Source organism: Canis lupus, chromosome 1 (genome assembly GCF_048164855.1).
Source record: "Canis lupus baileyi chromosome 1, mCanLup2.hap1, whole genome shotgun sequence".
Lineage (NCBI taxonomy): Eukaryota > Metazoa > Chordata > Mammalia > Carnivora > Canidae > Canis > Canis lupus.
Window position 1 is genome coordinate 21,816,594 of NC_132838.1, and position 19,144 is coordinate 21,835,737.

General features: G+C 40.5%; 1 protein-coding gene across 1 annotated transcript in view; it reads right to left on the bottom strand.

Moving 5' to 3' along the window:
- Positions 1 to 19,144, bottom strand: part of LOC140631518 (uncharacterized) — a 107,249-nt gene that overhangs the window by 70,139 nt on the left and 17,966 nt on the right. The window contains exons 4-13 of the mRNA XM_072822859.1: positions 18,117 to 18,224; positions 17,204 to 17,437; positions 16,455 to 16,661; positions 13,435 to 13,665; positions 12,132 to 12,285; positions 10,108 to 10,217; positions 9,214 to 9,327; positions 7,680 to 7,826; positions 6,629 to 6,876; positions 475 to 1,074 (exon numbers count right to left, since the gene is read on the bottom strand). Of these exons, the coding sequence (XP_072678960.1) occupies positions 6,742 to 6,876; positions 7,680 to 7,826; positions 9,214 to 9,327; positions 10,108 to 10,217; positions 12,132 to 12,285; positions 13,435 to 13,665; positions 16,455 to 16,661; positions 17,204 to 17,437; positions 18,117 to 18,200 (1,416 nt within the window). The 5' untranslated portion in view covers positions 18,201 to 18,224 and the 3' untranslated portion in view covers positions 475 to 1,074; positions 6,629 to 6,741. The remainder of the gene's footprint in view (positions 1 to 474; positions 1,075 to 6,628; positions 6,877 to 7,679; positions 7,827 to 9,213; positions 9,328 to 10,107; positions 10,218 to 12,131; positions 12,286 to 13,434; positions 13,666 to 16,454; positions 16,662 to 17,203; positions 17,438 to 18,116; positions 18,225 to 19,144) is intronic.

Below are 19,144 nucleotides of genomic sequence, written 5' to 3' on the forward strand. Positions count from 1 at the left end.
ATTACAGAGCTACTATTATAAGTTTCACGTTGCAAAGGGACATGGAAAAAAATCTTTAAAAAATTAATTGCCCAAGGCTGAATGGATCAAAGCCCTTGCATTGTTTCATCTAAGTTATGTGCTTATGCAATTTAAATCTCTCTCAAAAAAAATTAAAAGTCATTTATATATTTTATAAAGTATTATTTCATTTCTCGTGTGCAAGCTGACCAGAAGAGGGGGAAAGAAATCATGAACAAATTACCAGCCAAACAGACTAACCCTTTTTGAAAGCTGATAATCTCTTCCTAGACCACATCCCTCCACTGCTCCGTCCCTAATTACAGAGGAAAGTGAATCCTGTTTGGAAAAGCATTGCCATGTTATCTAACCTGGCTGGTACAATGCACCACACTCCCGCTACCTGGGAACTGGGCCGGAATGGATTGGAGAGAGGAGAGTGTTAAAGGAAAAGATGCTGCAGGGCAAGCTGACCTTGACCTCCTTTCTTCTTAGTTCTGAAGCCCAAGTTCCTCTACTCTTGGCTCAAAAGGCAATACTCAAGAGACAAGTGTTGGTTGGAAAGGAAAGGTTGCTTTATTCAGGAAGCAGGTGACCTGGGAAGATAGCAGACTGCAGCCCAAACGTCATCTCCAAGGTCCTGGACCAAGTAGGAGTTTTTTCAGGGGGACGCACAGGAAGTGGTAAGGGTCAGTGTGAATGGGAAGCATTCTCGACATGATCTCAAGCACACTTGCTGATATCAGGGCTGGCTATTTTCTGGCTAGTCAAGTTTGATCTTCTGGGAACAGTTGGTTCCTTGTTTCCCCAGGGCCAATGTTCTTTTGAAATTTCCAAGAGGCTACAATTAATCAAACTATAAGCCAGCAGGCACAGATTAATGAATTAGAAGTATACAGACTTTCCACTGCTTGGAACACAGTTACCTTCCAGATAACCATGTAGAGCTGAAAGAGCAGGGACAGCCTCAGCCATCAAAAGCCACCATGAGGATCGGAGTTAGATCACTCTATGTACGTGCCATGGCTGTCAACACTGAATCAAGAAGGTGACACATATAAGCCAAGGGTTTATCTGAAAAGAAAGGAAAGAAAGAATTAAGCATAAATACTAAGGAAAGGAACCACAACATGAGTGAGTTTCACAAAATACAAAATTGAACAAAAGAAGTCAGGTACCAAAAGGCACATTTGGTATGATATCATTTACATAAAGTTCAAAAACAGGAACAACTAATTTTATCATACATACTGGGAGCAATAACGGGAGTTGACACGACTAGAGCACCTGACTGACCTGCTGTTTGGATGAACATGCTCAGTTTGCAGAAACCCATCAAGCTGTAAACTTAAGAAGTTAAAAGTTAAAAACCTAAACGGGTGGCAGCTAAAAATATGAGCTGAAGTAAAGCGGCCGATTAGAAAAGTATCCCATCCGAAAGCAAATACTTTATGTGGAACATTCAAGACTTATGCTCATTGGAAGCTCAAGACTTTCTTTTTGCTCCAGCCCTTGATCAAATCAGGACTTTTTTTTTTAAAAAAACACTAAACTCTAACTTTTCCCTTTTGTGTATTCCTGCTTCTGTCTGTCCTATAGCTGTCTGTATGTTAAGTATTTTTTCCCTCATCTAGGCCAGGTGGGAGCTCTGTACTCTAAACCTGTAAACCCAACTCCACGGCTTACTTTAAAGATAGAAGGTATATTTGAAAGGACAATTCTTCTTGGCTAACGGGGATTTTTTCTTCTCAGCTTTTACCATCTATAACTCCTTATGAACAGAGAGAAATCATCTCTAAGGACAATATCATCTGAACAGTGCTAATACTCAGTGATACTAATAATTGTCTATTTTCACTTAATTTATTCCTTGGTGTACTAACACCTATAGCACAGTGCATTCTTAATACCAAAACAAAAACAATTTAAAACCCTGCCTCTTGGGGCTCCTCGGTGGCTCAGTTGGTTGCGCCTCTGCTTCCAACTCAGATAACTCTCTGGATCTCAGGGTCCTGGGATCAAGCCCCACATTGGTCTCCCTGCTGAGCAAGGAGTCTGCTCCTCCCTCTCCCTCTCTCTTTTCCCCTCCCCACTGCTCCTGCACACGCAAACACACTCTCTCTCAAATAAATAGAATCCCTTTTAAAAAATAAATAAAAAGAAGACAGAAAAGAAAGAGAAAAAGAAAGAAAGGAAAGAAAAAAGAGAAGAAAGGCAGGGAAAGGAAGAAGGAAAGAAGGAAGGAAACCTTGCCTCCTGGCTGCTCAATTTCTTGAAAAGAGAGACAAAACAAAACAACAATGATTACTAATCCTTTCCAGATTTTTTCAGGTGATAGTTTAAATGTTTTGAATCTTCTTATCGCCCTGATCTCCAAAGTGGGCTTTGGATGTGTGCTAAGGGCATTGTCAGACATTGAGTGAGTCCAGGGCCCCTCACTACTACCAGTGTGGCACAGCATCCCAGTTAGCCTGCACGTCACAGCTTGCTTCTTTTCATGGTGAGCTACTCCACCCTCTGAACCAAGGAAAAGTCTGAATGCATCAGGCTAAAATAATAGTGATAGATTTATTGCCAGCAGGATGAAATTGAGCATTACTGAGCCAAGATAAGAGATATGAAAGACACCTGTTGAGGCTGCATAAGGTTTCTTGTTAATATTTAATATCAAAAAATCAAAACCGTCTTATCTGGATGTTTAAACTTCAAAGACTAGAATGAAGCCTCTAATCCTCCCTCCCCCCCCCCCAAAAAAAAAAGTAGGGGAAAAGAAACTTTATAAGAGTTGTGAAAATCACCAAAGGAGTTGTATGTTGCCTTCTCTGGAAATATGAGAGCTAAGATAGACTCACCTCTCTAACTTTTTTCATATCTGTTACCATGGATTTCTTAACATAAGTGAACAAATAAGCATTCTTTGTTTACTCATGATAAGGATTGAGTTCATTCAGGGAAGTGTTGGGAAGGGAAGAGAAGCACATAATTGAATAAGAAACACTTAAATTACACATTTTGGGTCTCTTGCTTATCTTACCACAATGCTAACCACATAGTAAAGGCACAATTTCTTAAAATGAGTAAGAATGTCACAAAAATGAGCACTATTTTATGATGCTACCTATGTGAGGTGCCTGAGACCAGACAAATTCATGGAGACAAAGTACCAGGACCTGGAGGAAGACAGGAATGGGGAGTTAGGGTTTAAGGGGAATAGTTTCTGTTTGGGATGATGAAAAAGTTCTGGGGATGGATGGTAATAATGGCTGCACAAAAATGTGAATGTACTTAATGCAACTGAATTATGCAAGGTTAAACACGTAAAAACCATTTAAACAATGATTAAATGGTAAATTTTACATTTTGTATATTCTATCACAGTTTTTAAAATTTTTAAATGAATAAAAATTTTAAAATAAAATACAAGCAGTGAGAATTTGCTAGATAAGGATTGTGAACTGTGATCTCGGGAGGCTGTGACCACCTCTTTATAGAAGCAGCTGGATCCTGGGCCTCTGGTGTGTGGGAGGCCCACAAAGGAGAAGTGCTGGCATGGTGGAGGGGGGTGGGCTGCCTCTCTGTAGATGGTAGCAGCCGCCTCTCCCACTTGAAGACAGTGCATTTTCTAGTATAGACTTGTTTCATGTGAGTAATGTTGCAATCTGGGTAAAGTACCCTTCTCAGGACTTAGTGTCCATTTCTGCAAACTAAAGTAATGAGACTAAGTGACACATGGCCTCTACCAGCTATATGATTTCATAGTTCTAAGTTATCCTTTAACTTCTTTTTCTCAAACAGTTCCAACATAAGTACAATGAAGAAAACACTGGTTAGCTAACACTGTTCTGTTCTGAACATTTAAGTGCCGTCGTCTTTTCAAAGGAACAGCGATCCAAAGATGAACATGCCAGTTTCATAAAGCTAATGTGAGTGTAGACTATGGAGGAGACACCACTTACAACTTCTAATTATAGCACAGAATCACTGTGACTTTTTTTTTTTTTTTGAAAGGGCTTTCTTTTTTAGTGTTTTAATTTCAGCACAGTTAACATACAGTGTTATATTAGTTTCAGGTGTACAGTGTGGTGACTCAAGAATTCCATAAGAACCCCACTGCTCATCACAAGTACACTCCTTAGTCCCCATCACTTACTTCCTTTTTAACACCATACCAAAAAATAAATTCAAAATGGATTAAAGACCTAAATATAAGACCTGAAAAGACGATAAAAATCTTAGTGGAGAACACAGGTAGTCCTGTCTCTGACACCATCTGTAGCAACATAAAGTATTTCTAGACAGGTTTCCTGAGGCAAAGGAAATAAAAGCAAAAATATCAGGACTACCTCAAAATAAAAAGCTGCTGCACAGTGAAGTAAACAGTCAACAAAACTAAAAGTCAAGCAACTGAATGGGAGAGGGTATTTGCAAATGACACAATTGATAAAGGGTGAGTATCCAAAATATATAAAGATCGTTTTTAGTTTTTTAAAGCAATTATACTGCTGAGTCATTTTTGAATGTTGAAAAAATACACTCATTGGAAATCAAGTTATATAGTAACATTTAACTATTCTCCTTTTCCGTAATCAGTTGGGTGATAAAAAGCAGCCTGATTACTTCTCAACAGGGAAGGATGAGGCTATGAACCAAGACACGTTTTATAACCAACCTCCACTATTTAGAAGCAATAAGGAACATTCAGGATTGTTTACCTAACCTGTAGTTCCTCTATTCAAATTAATTCATTCCATTCAGTTATTCAAAGCACTGTTTAAAGAGTTCTAAGATTTCTTAAAACAGTTAAGAACAATTCGCACCATTTCAAAAGAATCAACTGTGTATTATAAACTGTGTGTATAAAATGGTTCCAGTGGGTGCAGTTTTAAAGGAGGTTTTCAAATGTCTGGGTTTTGCTTGAATGATGCCAAATAATCAGTCTGATTGAGCAATTCACTCTTTAATCTGTGGATTTGGTAATTAATAAAGTTGATATACCAAAAAGCTTAAAGCACTTGAGTATAAGTGGACTAAGTGACCCTTGAGAATAAAATGGTATGAAAACTAGAAATCATCCCAAAAAGGGATAAAGAAAGGACTAAAATTAGAGTAACAAAGTAGAACACATCCCGCCATAGAATAACATACCAACAGTATTCCAATTGAATTGTCTTCATTAGATTTTTATTTTTAAGATTTTTCTTTTTTAAATACATAGATTGGATTCCTAAGTCATATTTCAAGGATGCATATAGGGAAACCAATAATGCTTCAAATACATAAAACCACAAGAACAGATTTCATTGAAAATTACAATGGCAAAATAATATACAAAGATACATAAAATCTTTACTAAATAAAACCTGATACAGTACTTCCTAATATAAGAAAATGGATTATGAACTAGTTTATAGTACATAAAAAAGTTCCTAAAGTAAAACAAAACTTAGAAACTCTGTCTACACACATTGCCCTTTGCCTTTGATGACTATTTTCCCCTCTATCTGGACGTCCTCTTTCCATATACCTATTGCCTTTTGCTGTTCCCTACATCTTCTCAACGATGTTCCTCCTCCTGGATGGTGACCTATTCCCTATAAAGTCTCTTCAAAACAACACTGCCATCATAAAACTCCCATTGCTATCAAGTCTCATCTTGACTGGCTCTTCCAGAAAAGGTAATAAGGTAATACACAGTAGTTCCAAGCGATAATAGGCCTTCTGTTATCTGATTAGGTATATAAGGGAGATGGCTACTTCCTCATGTTAGAAGGGATCCGACTGGATAGGATTAACGGCCTATATAAATGGTCCTATATAAACCAGAACTAACAGCTGTCCCCAGGCACAATGAAGGGGTACCAGACACTTGTTAAAATGTAAACAAAACCCAGCACAGAGTAGATCTGAACAAACTTTTCCACTAAGATAATGCCCCCAACTTGGAGACCACCAGCCCCTACCAGTTTTCAAGTGATGACAAGCGGTGTGTGCATCCACATAAAGAGCCAGCATTGCCAATGGACTAAGTAAACCACATGCTTCTCAAATACAGGGATGACTACTCCTCAAATGTAAATAGTTGCCGATGTGATTAACAAAATCCAATACATTCAAAGAAGGTACTGAATTCATAATTAGTTTATCACTGAATATTTTCTCAGCTAATACACAGTAAATACAAAACCAGTCAAATGAGGAATCCTTGAAAATTCTGCCATTGTATAAAGTATCTCCATTCCAACAAAAGTGTCAGGAATCAGCAGCCTAAGGGTTCTATACTGAACTCTCCAGACAAGATTTGAGGTTCGTGGGTTCCGGCGCCTTAGTAAGTATGTACATAGGCTGACTTTCTTTCACGGTGAAGAATGACAAAAATACATGCATAATAGTAAGATTTACTGATCTGCATAAAAGGATTGATTTTTCACTGAAAGTAATAAAATCTGAGGTAACAAAAGGAAAATAAATAAATATATACAAATACACTAAAATCCATACAAAAACATATTGATTTATCGGGTCTCCTCCACAGATTTACTAATCGACACAAAATATACTGAAATGCTCCCTTAGCATGCACTGCCTGTAATCACCATCAGCTAAATGAGCTCACACGGCTCTTTTGTACCTGCTTTCCCACCTCTACTCTGTAAAGAGTTCCAGGTACATTAGCAAAGTGATCCTTCTTTAAAAATAATAACAGATGAGGAAGGAGAGTAAATGTGAACTCATCAGGCAAATCTAAGGCAGGTTGATTGCCTGATCCTCCTTGAATTTGGGGATCTTCTTAAACTCGCTTTGCTTTTTGAAGAAAAGTTGGGCCAGGATATGGTCGGCTGTGGCCTGGAGATAATCATCCATGTCAAGGGTTTGCAACTGGCAGGGGAAACGAAAACAAGATGTATCAGCACCAAAGTCCTCAGATCCCTACAAAGATCCTACAGCTGTCAAGGCACTTGCCAGACAGCAGGGTACTTGGCTGTGTGACTTGACAGCCTTATGAATTCCTGTGAATGGTCACCTGGTATGCCTGCCTTCCCTCGAGCTCACCTTCTCATGCAATTGATCACTAGAGGTGCTGAGGCACCTGAAACTCTTTGGAAGGGCATCTATCCTACTGAGGGTAGTTCTCTTTGATGAGGGAAGACCCTCCGTCTTCCTGTGAGTGGGGACTAGTAACAAAAGGGCTTCTCCTAGCTCCATACCCAGCAGAGCAAACCTCGTTGCCTGCCAGGTAACTCGTCGTCCTACTCCACAGCCAGACACAGGCCGCTCTCCGCTTGTCTGACTGGCCGTCCAGGTGGCTGGGGCTGACCCTGTCCTTGTTCCCTGTCTCTCTCACTCTCCTTCCTCTCTTTCTCAGTCAGCCTCTCTCAATTGGTCCCTCTGGATCCGTCTCACTGTGTGTTTCTGTCTGTCTCTATGTCTAGGTATGTGTTTTTCCCAACTGGTTGGCAACTCGGGAGTCGGGAGAAAATGTGACCTATTAGATCCCTTTATAACCAAATGAGATTATTATTTGATTCTTCTCTTCACACATAGGTTCTGCTAGTTCATTCATGCATTCATTCAGCTCATGTTTACTAGGGCCTCCTGTGGTCCAGGCACATTTGCTTCGCAGGATATTCCATACATCATGGGCACTCAGCAACCTCTACAACTGGCTTATATTCATTCACCTGGTCTCCAGTGCTGAAGGCAAGAAGGAAAAGAAAATCCTCATCACATGCGCTCCTAATGTAATGTTGGGTTCCGACAGGGAAAAATACCACATCTCCAATGTAAACGTTAAACTCCATGGCACCCTGAGTATTGATAATGCCCACCTAAAGGGGGGGAGGGGAACAATGGTGAAGTTAAGCAAATAAAACCAAATATTCATTAAGGAGAAGTATTAATGAAGAACAGATGAATAAAAACATACAGTTATAAAAGGACTTTTTTAGTGAGGGTAAAGCCACACAGAAGTCAAAAGATACTCTAAACATTCCTCAAAATGCATTAGTGAGTTCAATACTGTGGAATATCTTGCAAAAAGAGCATCAATCACTATGTTCTAATTAAGGGTTATAAATTCTACAATTAGGCAGAAAGCCTACATTTCGGTGTTTTACTGTCCTCGTGCCCTCCTTTCTGCTTACTCAGGAAAATTCAGCCTTCCAGGACTGCAGCATCCTAACAGTCTTCCTTAAAAGGATCAGAGATGAAACGTGCACAAATGCACGCTCATGAGCACACAAGCAAACCAAAAATAAAATCTGATCCTTGAAATATAATTTGTGAGAGATCATAATGCCCTTTTCCATTGCATTAAAGCCTTCACCTCTCAAAACATAAAACAAGACTTTCGCTATGTATGACATAACCAGCGCAATTCAGTCTGGTTTGGTTCTTCCTGTTGGAAAGGTACAGACAAATACAAGCTAGACATCCATTTGACCTGTGTAAGCCATTGGAGAGTTCCCCAGGGAGTCCCGGGAAAGTCCGGAAGAACTATGGTCAAGTCACTACCATAATATGGCTTTTCTTCAGTTTGGCTTTTTTTATGATCATCCAAACCAAGATTCTCTTCAGAGTCCCCAGTTTCATCAAGACCAGCATACATCAGAAGGATCCTGCAGAAATGGGGATACGTGGCCTTCCTACCGCTGCCGCTCCACACTTCCCCAGCCATCCCACTCACATTACTCTGAGAGGCAAAGGGCTACTTCATATTCCCCAAAGGGCAGCACAGTAAACCTTGCAATACCTAAACATGTGAAACTCTGAAACTGTAAAATGTTTCAAACCCTTCACTGTAAGTGATCACTTCTTTATCATTTCTGATGCATTCTTAGCCTCTTCTCATGCTAACATCAAAGTGAGAAGCTATCTAGCATGGCCTGTCTTCTGTGGATCCTGTACCCCCAAAGCCATTAGCACCAAATCTTTAAATGTTACCAACATCTGAACCAAAACAAAAACCTCCTGTTTCCTTCTTTCTACATTAAAAAAGAACATTCAAGGGACACCTGGGTGGCTCTGTGGTTGAGCATCTGCCTTTGGCTCAGGGTGTGATCCCGGGGTCCTGGGGTCTAGTCCCACATCGGGCTCACCACAGGGAGCCTGCCTCTCCCTCTGCCTGTGTCTCTGCCTCTCTCTGTGTCTCATAAATAAATAAATCCTTAAAACAATAAAAAGGAAAGTTCAAAAAGCTGTTCCTGGAGAAATTACCTTTGCGCATCCACTTATTACGTATCCCATTTCATTTGCATTAAAATGAAAATGTGGCTGTCGTAATCCATTGTTATAAATTCTGAGTGTACTCAAAGTGAGGGCATTTTGATGCTTGAAAAAGGGGGGAAAAAGTAAATCCAGTTATTCAGCAAACACTCGACTCCGCAACTTAACCATTTATATAATCCTAATTATAACTTTTCTGCAGCCCTCCCTGAGAACATGTAATTTTTTATATCCCTTATTTTTATGATGTCTCTTTTTCCTTACAACAATCTTGTAGGGTTGGTACTATTTATTCCCCCTCTTTTTTGCAGGGGATGAAATTGAAATGTAGACTGGCTGAGTAATTTACTTAGGGTCGGACAGTGGTAGTAGCCCTAGGACTTGACTCAGGGAATTTGATGCCACCATTGTACTCTGTTGCAATGCAGCCAGTTGAACATTTAAAAACAAATGAAAGAGAAGTCTCACAAGCATCCAGTCTTCTCATTAATGTAACTACCCATGCCAAGAAGTAAAGCTCCCACATCCACAGAGGCCTCAATTAATAGTTTCCATTAATCAAGTAACATTTGACTAGATTTTTCCTTTTCCTTTTTTCCAAAAGAAGGCTGAATCCAATCTAAATCTCATATTTCATCCATCTTAATGATCGTTAATTTTTTTTCTCAGGGCTCCTGGTGGCTCAGCTAAGCATCCATATTTGGGTCAGGTCATGATCCTGGGGTCCTGGGATGGAGCCCCGAGGTGGGCTCCCTGCTGAGTGGGGAGTCTGCTTCCCCCTCTCCCTCTGCCCCTCCCTGCCCCCCCCCACCCCCACTCATGCTCTCTCTTGAGCACTCTGTCTCAAATAAATAAAATATTTACAGATTTTTTTTTCTCAATTACCTGATTCAGGAATTCACTAAAAATTTTTTCAAGGTTGCTTAGTTCACTTGCATTTTTCCAATATTGTGCCAGTTGTATTACTCCTCCTGGAAACTGATATTCTTTTGAACCTGAGTCAGAGAAAGTTTAAAAAACAAGATAAAATACTTCAAAATGGTAGTACAAAAGGAGAGCCAAATGTAGTCCCACTAAGGTACATAAGCTCTTCTGTAGTTATAGGAAACGTGTGTAGGAACCACTGCCACCACATCCTATGTGCCCCTAAGACACTGATCTGAGACGGTCAGATCAATGTCCTACCTTCCAAGCTCTCCTGCAATTTCTAACATAGAGTGACCTCTTTCAGACAGACCTGAGAGTCATCCTACAGGTCAATCTGTACCTCACTCTCAAGCCAGTCCACTAAGTCCCATCAGTCCTACCTCTTAAATTCTCCTGCTTCATAATAATTATCTCCCTCTCAAAACTGCCACGTTGCAGGCCACCACCACCATCCCTCACTTGAGGGACTTCAGGAGCCCCTAACTCATCTCCTTGCCTCTCATCTGTCCTCTTCCAATCCACAATTCAGCTAGATTAGCCATCACTTCAAAACACTAACACTAACACGAAAAGATACCTGCACCCCCATATTCACCACAGCATTATTTACAACGGCTAAGATATGGAAACAACCTGAGTGTCCATCAGTCGATGAGTGGATAAAGAGAACGTGACATATACATAGAGTGGAATATTATCTAGTCAGAAGAAAGAATGAGGTCTTGCCATTTGGGACAATACGGATGAACCTTAAGGCATTATGCTAATGGAAATAAGTCAGAGAAAGTCAAATACCATATGATCTCACTTATTTGTGGAATCTACGAACAAAAAACAAGCTCATAGATACAGACAACAGATTGGTGGCTCCTAGAGAGAGAGTAAGGTAGCTGCAGAGTGGGTGAAAGGAGTCAAAAGGTACAAACTTCTAGTTACGAGATAGTTAAGTCATGGGGATATACTTCATATGGCCGTTATAGTTAATAATACTGTATTGCATAGTTGAAAGTTGCTAAGATCTTAAAAGTTCTCATTACAAGAAAAAAAATTATGTAACTGTGTGTGGCGATGGACATTAAGTGTAGTGGATCATTTCACAATAATAATGGATCATTATGTTGAATGCCTAAAATTAATGTTTTCTTGTCAAGTAACTTCAAAATAAACAAAATAATTTTTAAAAATAAATACAACACCTAATTTAAAATTTCAAACTTGGGCAGCTCAGCGGTTTAGCACCACCTTCATTCAGCCCAGGCCCTGATCCTGGAGACCCGGGATTGAGTCCACGTCGGGCTCCCTGCATGGAGCCTGCTTCTCCTTCTGCTGTGTCTCTCCCTCTCCCTCTCTTTCTCTCTCTGTATGTGTGTGTGTGTCTCATGAATAAATAAATAAAATCTTTAAAAAAGTTTTTCAAACTTAATTTAAAATCGATTTAAAATCCCTTAATTGCTCTTCCTTCCCATCAAAGTAAAGTATAAATTCATTAGCACAGCTTCCAATACCTGCATTCCTAGACCCTTCTCTCTCATCAGCCTTTTTTCCCAAGGCACCTCTAGCTCCAACGCACACCCGTCACCCTTTGAAATCCTCTACAACATTCTCTTTTGCTTCTCTTCCTTTCCTCTCATTTCCTACTCTGTAGAGAAATGTATTTTTTCAAACTCCTCCTGATTGTGACCCGCTATTAAAAAAAAAAAAAAAAAGAGGGCAGCCCCGGTGGCTCAGCGGTTTAGTGCCTGCCTTCAGCCCAGGGTGTGATCCTGGGAACCCGGGATCAAGTCCCACATCAGGCTTCCTTCATGGAGCCTGCTTCTCCCTCTGCCTGCATCTCTGCCTCTCTCTGTGTCTATCATGAATAAATAAAATTTTTAAAAATCAAAAATTAAAAAAAAAGAAGCTTACATCCCAATCCAATACACCTATATAATCATATACATAAACACTTAACTAAAAAGGTTTCATAGAATAACGTACTATACCTTTAAGGTCATAAAAATATCTCCACACAAGACTGTCTGGAGACTGTACATAACTGGGATTTATAACCAATTCTGCCAAGTTGGGAGGAAGGTTGACCCCCTGATCCTCTTGTTGCTTCTGGAACGTTCTAATGAAATTAATTCCACCTTCAGGCTGAAACACAGAAGAAATTGTATAAGGTAGGGGCAGCCCCGGTGGCTCAGCAGTTTAGCTCCGCCTACAGCCCAGCGCATGATCCTAGAGACCCTGGATTGAGTCCCACGTCAGGCTCCTTGCATGGGGCCTGCTTCTCCCTCTACCTGTGCCTCTGGCTCTCTCTCTCCTCTCTGTGTATTCTCATGAATAAATAAATAAAATCTTTTTTAAAACATTGTATAAGGTATTTGTGAGAAATTCTGCAAATTTTCATAATAGAAGGGTAGGTGGCTGAGGACAGGATAGCGTTGAACCAGTGTGCTTTTCAGTGGCCTAGTCAAAGGGCTGACTGACCTCAATCAGCCTAAGGCTTGTGATATTTATGACAATCCTCCAAGTTCTCGATGCATTTTGGCTTTAAATGTGTTGATGTTTTATAATCCTCATAACTCCTACAAAAGGATACACTGGTTCTCATATTTACCAATATTCTCCTAATGACTCATTTTTTTCCTATTCTCCCTTTAACATTAGACCAGGATCTGCTGCAACATAAATCTCACCCCCCACACACACCCAAATAAATTTCTAAATTTATCACAGAACTCCTTCCAGTTGCCACACCCGGGCCATCACCAATTCTTCTGATCACCCATTTGTATTGTCAGCATCCGTATCTGGCCCTCTCCGACTGCGCCCAGCCCTATGAGCAGTCAGTCCCTCCATGATAACAGAAGTATTTAGAGAACAAGAGTAGCTTTCCTTCAGGAAAACAATGAGCTTCTCTACATTAGATTAGAAAAACAGAATTACATCATCTGTAGCAACCTTCTCCCTGAATGAGCTTAAGGCTTTTCAGAGACGTAAATTATAGTAATTGTTATTAACTCTATCAAAACTTTTTGATATAATTCACTATAGTTTGTATTCACTTTTTGATATAATTCACTAAGTTTCCTGTGGAAATCCTTCATAAAGGAAAGTAAAAGCTAAGTCAATTTCAACAAGTTTTATATCTTTAGCAGGAACACAGGTTATGTTCTTGAGTTCATTACCCAACTCTTACCCTACTAATTGCTACCCTAGAAACACAAATACTCATGCTTTCTTTGTGCCTATGTAATGCACACCCTCAAGGAGGGATTTGTTTTCAGCAGTGGTACAGACCTTAAGTGACCTGGAAGCAATGTCTTCAGGTACAGAAAAAAATACATCATCAACGTCCAGGGTCTGAAGTTCATCATGTGTGGAAAAGAAGAGCAAGAAAAAGCAGTCTTCATTTCCCACATTCTTTATCCAGTGTAGAGTATTTTTAGGGAAGAAGATCACTTGGCCGGCTGTTACATTGTACGTGGTAACTTCACCACCATTAGCCACCACCCCAATCCATGCTGTGCCCTGAAACATAAACAGAAAACATATTTTACACCACTTAAGAGTAATGTTTCTCAAACTTTTTTCACCACCTCTCTTATAAGGTACCAATTTAGTTTTTTTTTTTTTTTTTTTTTTTTTCACTAATCACCACCCTATGAAATTTTAACACTACAGATGTGAGGATCCCTGGGTGGCTCAGCAGTTTAAGCGTCTGCTTTCCCCCTGGGGCGTGATCCCGGAGTCCTGGGATTGAATCCTGCATCGGGCTCCCTGCATGGAGCCTGCTTCTCCCTCTGCCTGTGTCTCTGCCTCTCTCGCTCTCTCTCTCTCTCCTCTCTCTCTCTCATGAATAAATAAAATATTTTTTAAAAAAGAAGTCTTTGTTGTGTCTACACAGGCATGTACAACTCAGTTCCAGATGGGTATTAAAGATCCAGGGGAGGGCAGCCCTGTTGGCTTAGTGGTTTAGCGCCACCTTCAGCCCAGGGCCTGATCCTGGAGTCCCAGGATCGAGTCCCACATCGGGCTCCCTGAGTGGAGCCTGCTTCTCCCTCTGCCTGTGTCTCTGTGCCTCTCTCTCTCTCTCTCTCTCTCTCTTTGTCTCTCATGAATAAATAAATAAAATCTAAAAAAAAAAAAAAAGATCCAGGGGAAAGGTAAACTTCTAAAGAGCTCTCTCCAAGTCCGCAGGCAGAGAACAGCAATAAAGTGTGTATCCATCTCAGGGGACCAACTACTCCAAATGCCCAGCAGAGACAGCACAGTAGCCAGCGGGGTAGGCACTGCAGGGCCATGCACACTGGCCACCCCAGATGCCCACTCCTCTTGAGTCCACTCCTTCCAAGGCTTTCCTGAAGACACTCAGAAACAAAAGCGCCCTCCATGGGTGAATATGCAGGAGAGGGGCTTCCTTCACATTCTATTGGCTGGTTCCTTACCATGTGAGTGAGAGATCCTACAATTTTCCTGGGATCTAAACAATATTCTAGCCCACATGTATTTCCTTTACAGTTGAATTTTTTTATATTTTTGTAATTAAGATATAATTGACTCACATTATATTAGTTTCAGGTGTACAACATAGAGATTTGATCCTTGTACATATCATGAAATGATCACCACCAGTCTAGTTTTAACATCCACTTGCCTCATTAGAATTTTTTCTTATGACGGGAACTTTTAAGATCTACTCAGCAATTTTCAAATTTATAATACGGTATTATTAACTAAAGTCACCATGCTGTATATTATATTGCATGATATATTCATTTTGTTAACTGGAAGTCGTAACTTTTGACCATCTTCTAGCCCACACTTAGAAGTTCAGATTATAAACTGTCTGGACTTCCAGAACAGCTCCCCAGACTAAGCTGGATTCCAGGCCTTTTATCTACTGGAACATGCTCCAGACTAATTTCCCAACCTTGGGGTCTGTTTTTAAGGGTCCCCTTCTACTTACCTGCCTTTCTTTCCTCCTACTACCCTGCCACTACTCAGCCAGAGCCATGGAAACTAACCTTTTAGAGACTTTTTTTCCCCCAAAAGATTTATTTATTTATTTTAGGAGACGGGGAGGGGCCCAGGAAGAGGGACAGAGAATCCCAAGCAGACACTGAGCGTGGAGTCTGACACAGGCCTCAATCTCTCAACCCCGAGATCGTGATGTCAGCTGAAACCAAGAAGTCAGAGACTTAAACGACTGTGCCACCCAGATGCCCTGAGACTATCCTCTTTTACATATTTTATATACGTGGTAAAAGACAAAATGTCAGAAAACATCGACTTTGTCCCAGTGCAGCCAACAACTACAGTTTACCTTTAGAAAAGTGAATCTTTCTGAGCCTCCATTCTCTCCTAAGAATAAGAAGTGTTTGGTCTCAGATAGATGAAACTCTAATCTCTCTTCCTATTGAAAATTCTAAAACTGAATGAATTGCTTTAAAAAAAGGAGTTTTAGTAACACAACAGAAATATGTCACATGACACTGACTGATCTCTTAACAAGATCATGGGGGCAAGACCAAACTCTGAAAGTGCCATGAGCGCTTAGTTACTGCTCCTCCCCTAGTATGTGGAATACAGAAGGTAACAACAAATACTTTTTAGGGATCCCTGAGTGGCGCAGCGGTTTAGTGCCTGCCTTTGGCCCAGGGCGCGATCCTGGAGATCCGGGATCGAATCCCACGTCAGGCTCCCGGTGCATGGAGCCTGCTTCTCCCTCTGCCTGTGTGTCTGCCTCTCTCTCTCTCACTATGTGCCTATCATAAAAAAATAAATAAATAAATAAATAAATAAATAAATAAACAAATACTTTTTAGAATTAATGAATTATTTGAAATTCAAGTGGAAAATGCTCATATCACCTCCAGCTCTCTTTCACGTGACTCCCAAAAATTCTAAAAAGTCTGAACCACAAAAGGGCATCCAATTGCCCTGGTCTTAGGGACTCCACAGGCTGAACACCAGCAAATTGCTTTTTATCCTTAGAAGAAAGCTGCCATTTCTTTGATCACTGGATCAGAGCTACGAGTTTCAGCTTTGGCTCAAAGGATGGAACATTAATCTTATTTTAACAATAGCGAGTGAAAAATGATTTCATACTGAAGAAAGAAGTTCAAAGTGATGCCAAGATTAATTACAACAAACAGGTTACCGCTTCAGGGCACTGCTAACTAATCTAATTGAACACACCGCCAAAGCCTGGGTGTTGCCCATCACTTATTTGAGTAGGTTTTGCAACAACTAAAATAATAGCTGGAGGACACATAGCATAAACACTGAGGCGCAGAACACAGGCCAACTGGTTATACCTGTACAAGGTAGCCATGCTCATTAGCATTGAAGTGCCAGTGAGGGGCCCGGAGGCCATTGCTTTTTATTCTCAGGGTCCCCAGAGTCATCTGTGATCTCTGACTGTTCAAGCTGCTGCCAAAGGCCTCTTCTTCAATGCTGAGATACTCTTTGACGTCATTCCTGTACCGGGCCCACTGGATTGCACCACCGGGGAATTCAAACACCTGAAAAGTCACAGGCAAGCGACCGTCAACATATGCAAGCCACCTGAAGGACATGAGGCCACTGGGCCTGCAGAGTAAGTGGGAGGCAAGACAGAAAAGGCTGTGGTGAGGAGTGAAGACTAGCGTCCCAGAAGAGGAAGGATGGGTCTGCTAGACTCCAGGAATGACAGTAGTAGTAGCCCCCGGGCTTTCAGTCCAGCCCATGACAGACGTGAAAGGAACACCTGTCCTGACAAGAGAATAGAGAGCTTTGCATTTGTCTATCCACAGTCCTCCCCTTTAACTGGACGCAGAGCTGGCTATGAGAGACAATCTCTGCCTGGGGCCAACAGGAATCCAGCCCTTCCTTCTCCCAATGGCTCACCTCCCTTCCTCTCGATGGCCAACAGTTGGCTCCTTGTCATGAGGAGAGAACAAAGCTTAGTACACACGCAATGGAAACTTTGTTTTGAAATCACTGTTACAATAGATGATTCTTTTTCCTTTTTTTTTTTTTTTTTTTTTTTTTTGATGATTCTTTTTCCTAAATGTGTGATTCATACCTTGGATTTAGGCAAATGATTAAGAAACTGGAATTTTGGATCAACAGCCTTTTGCACCAGGGGAACCGTTGTTTGCAGAGGCCCAGCTTGGAGTTCTAGATGGACTTGTGAATGTGGCTGAGAGTTCTGAAGATAAACCAAGGAAAGTATCAGCACTCCTACTGCTGTAGTGACGGTGCACGCCAAGAGACACACCAGGAAAATGCGCATCAGTGACCACTGCCTCTTCTTCTCCTAAGAGAAATTATGAAGCCATTATTTTCTATTCTTGATGCGTTAAAAATATGGCCTCCTTTCTCAATTTGGCTTATATTTTCTTTTACTTAAAAAATGCATTTGTCGAATAAATATACTCAGTAAGATAATACTGTGTAAATATGAGTATAAATAAATACAAACATACACACAAACATATCCCATACACTTCACTGACACCCAAATAAATAAGGAAAAAAATGAACCTATGAAACGCTGAAGCACAGAATAAATTACTAGAAAATGATGTAGCCAGTTCAGTTTGATTATAAAATGCATTCCAGTGCAGCTAATTAGTCCCTATTTACCAACCTCTTCACCTGAAAATTAAAGAAGTTATAAAGACTATATTCTAAGAACTTCTTAGTTCCAGAATGTACATAAGCACTTCCATGTATAGGTAATAAGCACGGGGAAAGTAACATAACTAGCATGACAGGTCCACATATTTTTTTGTTACTATTTCTTGGTTTCACATTACAAATACATGAGCTAAGAGTTTATGAGACAGAAAGCAAATCAAGAAATGCTCAGAGCAGGAGATGCTACCTTTCTAAAGAGAATCACCTATGGAAAGCTGGTCTAAAAGGGTTCCTTCCCTGAGCTCTGCATAAAGGGTTAGGGGGAGCTCATCTCAAGGAGTAAACTTCCACCTTACCATTCTGTAGGTGGTGTTCATCTTCCCCATAGATGAAGCATTCTGGGCAGAATCTTCTTGCATTTCAAATGCTGAGTTGTCCATTTGCAAAAAGAAGCAATCAATTCACTGAAAATGAAAAAGGGGGGAAAGCGTAGCTTTAGCTGATGAGGAGATCCCTGAGAAGTGAAGAATGATAACCCCTAAGTAACAGAGTACTTATATAGAGCTGAAAGTTAAGGAAACAAAATAAGGAAGCTACAACCTTGGTTTAAAAAAAAAAAAAAACACAAAAAAAAACCCCTAGAAAGAATTGCCAAATTAGAGACCAATAAAACACTTCCGTTGGTCCTCAACTCTTTGCCAACTGATGACGAATACACAGATAATAACAACTGATACTGATTTCCTTCTCCACTGTATGCCAGGCATGGTACTAATCACATACATATGTGACTGATTGCTTACAGCAATCCTATCACGTACTCTGAGTCTTGCCATTTTGTGGATGAGGAAACCAAGACATGGAGGTACAGTAACTGCCCAGCTGATATTAGCATCAGAGCAAAGTGCTGCCTATCAGAAGATTTTTCATGACACAGGTTCTCTGCAGAGTTTCATGGTGGGTGCTTAGTTTAGTACAATCTATTTTCATCCAAATCGGTCTTGCCGCTAAACAATGGACTGATTTTCCATGTGCTTTCTTGAAGAATTATGTTCCCTGAAATTTAAGTCTTCATTCAAAATTCCCTTGCATCATATTTCTTGGTGACAAATGGTGGCCTGAGTCATCTAAAAGCCACTCCTATAATCCATAAAGTAGTCATCCATCCTTTTCTGCTTTCTATCTTCTTATCTGTCTTCCTTCAGTGAACATAGGTGAATGCGAACTATACTCCAGACTGTCTGCTACTCCTGTGCAATCTCATGAGGCCTGAATAGCTTCTAGTAGGAGATATGGAAAGGAAACCACTACCAAAGACTGTGCTGTGTAATGACACAAGCATGCATGATGCCCTGTGAGGACAGAGAAGACAGGGATTGCATCA